Source organism: Myotis brandtii, unplaced genomic scaffold, assembly GCF_000412655.1.
Source record: "Myotis brandtii unplaced genomic scaffold, ASM41265v1 scaffold668, whole genome shotgun sequence".
NCBI classification, from domain to species: domain Eukaryota; kingdom Metazoa; phylum Chordata; class Mammalia; order Chiroptera; family Vespertilionidae; genus Myotis; species Myotis brandtii.
This window is the reverse complement of record NW_005370597.1, coordinates 3,157,296-3,162,035: the sequence shown is the minus strand read 5'-3', so window position 1 is coordinate 3,162,035 and position 4,740 is coordinate 3,157,296. Positions and strand designations below refer to the sequence as shown.

At 44.4% G+C, this 4,740-nt stretch overlaps 2 protein-coding genes across 2 annotated transcripts in view; both read right to left on the bottom strand.

Moving 5' to 3' along the window:
* The window catches only part of LOC102250081 (protocadherin beta-14), a 3,601-nt gene extending 1,625 nt beyond the window's left edge, over nucleotides 1-1,976 (bottom strand). Inside the window, exon 1 of the mRNA XM_014529009.1 lies at nucleotides 7-1,976. Within this exon, the coding sequence (XP_014384495.1) occupies nucleotides 7-1,602 (1,596 nt within the window). The 5' untranslated portion in view covers nucleotides 1,603-1,976. The remainder of the gene's footprint in view (nucleotides 1-6) is intronic.
* A 183-nt stretch (nucleotides 1,977-2,159) lies between these two features.
* The window catches only part of LOC102244488 (protocadherin beta-6), a 4,455-nt gene continuing 1,874 nt past the window's right edge, over nucleotides 2,160-4,740 (bottom strand). Inside the window, 3 exon segments of the mRNA XM_005881135.2 lie at nucleotides 2,160-2,363; nucleotides 4,252-4,315; nucleotides 4,317-4,733. Of these exon segments, the coding sequence (XP_005881197.2) occupies nucleotides 2,221-2,363; nucleotides 4,252-4,315; nucleotides 4,317-4,733 (624 nt within the window). The 3' untranslated portion in view covers nucleotides 2,160-2,220.

The following is a 4,740-nucleotide window of genomic DNA, read 5'->3' as shown; positions in this document are numbered from 1 at the left end:
CGTGGCGCCCACGCGGAACTCGAACGCCTGCAGCGCCTCGAAGTCCAGCGCCCTCAGGGCGAACAGGTGGCCGTTGTCCGCGTTGATGGACACCAGCGAGGCCAGGGGCAGCTGCGGGTCGTGGGGCGGCAGCAGCGAGTAGGTGAGCTGGGCGTTGGCGCCCGCGTCTCTGTCTGTGGCGCTGACGCTGCCGATGTGCAGGGCGGGGCTGTTGTTCTCGCGGAGGAACAGGGTGTAGGAGGTTTGGGTGAAGGCGGGGGCGTTGTCGTTGACGTCGGAGACCAGCAGGGTGATGTTGTGCTGGGTTTTCAGCCTGGGGGTCCCCATGTCGGTGACGGTGATGGTGATGTTGTACTCGGCCTGACTCTCTCTGTCCAGCGCTCCTTCTGTTACCAAGGTGTAGAAATTTTCTACAGTAAGTTTCAGTAGGAAGGGGCGATGGTCTTGGATGACACAAGTCATTTTGCCATTGTCTCCAGAGTCTGGATCTGAAATTCCAAAAACAGCTACCACAGCGTCTGGGGTGTTTTCTGGGATGTCACTGATGAGTAATGACATGGTCAGTTCCGGGGCGTTGTCATTTATATCCATCACTTCTATGGCTACGGTGCATTTCCCAGAAAGGCCTCCACCGTCTGAGGCCTCAATTTCCATACGGTAAGACCGAATTTCCTCAAAATCCAGCATTCTTTTTAACCGAAGTTCTCCCGTGACTGCGTTTATTTCAAACACCTGAATGCCTTGATTTGATGATTGGAAAAACGAGTAGGAGAGCTCGCCATGGGTCCCAGCATCTAAATCTCTAGCGGAGACGGTGATGACAAGGGAGCCTACAGGGCTGTTCTCTGAGACCTGCACCACATAGAGCAGCTGGGCAAACTCAGGGGCGTTGTCATTTATGTCCAGGACTGCAATGACAACCTGGGAAGTCCCAGTCCTGGGCGGCGACCCGCCATCCAGCGCCGTGAGGGTTAACCTGAGCTCTGACTGCTCTTCACGGTCCAGTGTTTTGTCCAGCACCAGCTCGGGGTACCTCCTGCCATCGCTGTGACTGCGAGTGAAAAGGTGGAAATGGGGGTTGGTGCTAATGGTGTAGTTCTGAACTGTGTTGCTGCCCACGTCTAAGTCCTGAGCTGTTTTCAAAGGAATTGCAGTCCCAGGATGGCTGCTTTCCGGGATTTTCAGGAGGATTTCCTGTTCCAAGAATTCTGGGGCATGGTCATTTACATCTCGGAGCTGGAGTTCCCCTTGAATAAACTGCAGCGGGTTTTTCAGTAACACCTGGAAATGCAGTATACACGGATCCGTGTCACCACACAACTCTTCCCGGTCCAATTTTTCTTTGAGGAGCAAATACCCACTCTTCTGCTCGAGCTGCAAATGCTGTCTGTTCCCTTTGGATAGAATCCGGGCGCCACGCGCGGCCAGCTCCCCTAAGCCCAGACCCAGATCTTTTGCGAGGTTGGCCACAAAAGAGCCGCTCTCCCTCTCTTCTAGAACGGAATAGTTAATGGTCGCACCGCCCGCCTCCCACAATAGTAATAGAATAATAATGGCGGTCACTTGCCTTTTCCGGGGCGCTTTGGGGAGCGGCGTCTCCATCCTTCCTCCTTGTCCAAAAGATCCAGTATTAAATCACAAAATGATTGCTTTGCAGCCAACTCTGCTATCTTAGTTCAATAATCTTGAGTCAGTTCCTAACATTGACTGACGTGGGGATGGGGGTAGCGGCCTCTCTGAAACCCTCTAGCTCCGGTGGTGTAAAATGCTTCCTTTGCAAGCTGTCGGAGACGGCTTTACGGCTTTACGTAGTCTTGGAATCGTGGAGAGGTTTTTACTCTCTTGTCCTGCAGCGCCACCCAGCGTTCTGTTTTACAACTTCAGGTAGTTTTCATTTCAAAGTACAATGTAAGAGAAAAAAAACGCGCTGAATGCCTTTTTGGGCACTCCTTTCCCCCTCACCTATTATGCAGTGTTGTTCAGGTAGCTAGCAGTAGTTGTGAGAGCAAAGTAATACCTATTTATCTATATTCATCTTCTTTATAAAGGTACAATTTCATTATTCAAAACTCGGCTGAAGACAAATTCATTGAGTCATTCAATAAGCATTTCACTGTGCAGAAAATTTCCTAGCTTCTGGAGATGAAACGGGAAACACAAAAATTCTTGTTCTTGAGGAGCTAACATTCTATTACCAAAATACTAATTTGTTCTATTGTGTTAGAAGTTATGAATTTTTAAATCCAAACAAATGGGAATGTACCTGTATCTCCTGGGGGGGAGGGGAGATGTTGTATTGTCAGTCTTTGAGCTACATAGCCTTTGAGAATTTTTTTCCTTCATAAACTCCTTGTGTGCACAGCCTGTAACGTTCAGAGAAAATGCCCATTTATTTTATTAGAAGTCACTATAAGCTATGAGTTCAGGCAATGTCTTTGGAAGAACATGGAGAAGGCATAAAGTCAATGCAGTCAAAGATATACTTTCCAGGGAAGGGGTTTGACCTGTCAGCTTTGATAAGAGTCCATCCCCTGGGACCATAGAGATAGGGCTATTGAAAAACACCGCTGCATCAACTAAAGCCTTGGGAGTTGGAGTGAGAATGTCAGAATAAGCAGTTTCCCCCAAGGAAGAATGCTATTCCAAGGAAAAGGTAAATATATGGGAATACAAAACAGTAAGTGTTCCCTACACTCATTGAACCAATTGGTGATCATCCATGACATAAGAGCCATGGCAGTTCACTTATTTGGATACAAAACACAGACAAACATAATTTAGTTACGCCCACTTCCATTTTAATTAAGGATAAAAATAAGATATTCTGCCCAGCTGGTGTGGCTCAGTGGTGGAGTGTAGACCTATGAACCAGGGGGTCATAGTTCAATTCCTGTCAGAGCACATGCCCAGGGTTTCAGGCTCTGTTTTTGGGCTTGATCCCAAGTGTGGGGCATGCAGGAGACAGCTGATCAATGATTCTCTCTTATCATTGTGGTTTCTGTCTCTCACTCCCTCTCCCTTCCTCTCTGAAATCAATAAAATATTTTTAAAAAATGAAATTTTCACTCACTTGTCACTTTAGTGTAAATTGCCTAACTTTGATGGAAAATTGAAAAGAGGAATTTTTTCATAAAACATAACCAACACAAATAAGACCAAATATAGTTAAACTATTAAAGTAAATGATTTTATGGTTAATAAATATAAATAATGCATATGCAGAACAGGAAGGGAAAAACTGACATTCTCCAATAAACTGGCACTAAAAACTTATTTAGTTCTCAGCAGATATTACATATATAAAAGTTTAAGAAACTAGGAGGAGGAGTTTGAAAAATATGATTTGGATTTTACTAAACAATATAATACCTTACATCTTTCAAATAGTTGGATAAAGACAAGGAAATAAAATGTACTCTCAAGCATTTTATGTTCTGCAATAGAGTTTTGGGTTAATGGAAGATGTTTTCTAGAGGAAAAGTAAAAGAGTGATATTTAATAATTTCACTTATTGGCAAGGGTACTATAGTGTAGAAAGAATGTTAGCATTTCTGTATCCCTTGAAAATTTATTCACTATAGGAATGTTAACATTCAGAAAATATTTGTTAAGCATTTATAATTGGTCTGGTCAGTGTTTTAAAAAGATCATCCTATTCTTACATGAAGCTCACAAACTGCAATTAAATGTGATGACAGTTTTGTAAAGTCTATATTCACAGAAAATATGTATTGACTATTATGGTTACTGAAATATACATAAATATGACTGGCTATCTTGTTATTTAGCCCTCTTTAGTGTATATCTTTATTTCATCACACTATAGGTGTTACCCCTAAATCAGACTTACACTGGCAGATTAAATAATAACAATCATTTAAAATTTTTCTCTACATAGCAATAGTGATACTGTTGTCACCAATAGTTAGAAATAGAATCACACTTAAGGACGTTGGAATATAATTTTTGTAAAAAGAGATAGATGATTAAATTTCAAAAATTTTAAATTATGCAAGTAAAAATTTACTTTTTATTCAGATTGTCAAATATAGTCAAATATAATTTCAAAACTACTAAGCGTAATGTAGGAAAAATGCTGTGTATATGCAATATCTGAATTTCTTTTAATTTTACCCTAAGGAACAGTAGTAAAATAATAAAAAAAGGGACCATCAATAACATGTAACTTTAAGTTAAAAGAGATTTTCAAACTTGTTAAGTAGGGTTTAGCAGAATCATACAATACTTAACTGAATGGGAAGCTATTCCGAAAAGTAGGGTTTTCCTTCATTTCCTTCCCAAGTTTCTTGAGGAGGGAAGTTGGGGAGAATCGGCTTCAGGAACTTGAACTCGCTGGCCCTTGTGCCTCCCATCAGACACACCTCATACTGGTAGCTCTGGGACAGGGTCCCTGTGCCGCTGACGTCCACCAGGTGGCCCGGAAGGTGGCCCTCGGGCACCGAGCAGCCACCCACCCAGGCGGCCCTGCTCCGCCTGCACAGCCGCACCGCGATGAACGCCAGCACCGAGAACAGGAACAGCGACGACACCGACGCCAACGCGATGACCAGGTACACGGTCAGCGGGTCGGCCTGCGCCTGGTCGGCCGCCACTTCCGGCAGCGGCAGGTAGGGCTGCGAGAAGCCATCCACCAGCAGCACGTGCAGCGTGACGCTGGCAGACAGCGCGGGCTCGCCATTGTCCTTGACCAGCACCAGCAGCCTGTGCTTGGCCGCGTCG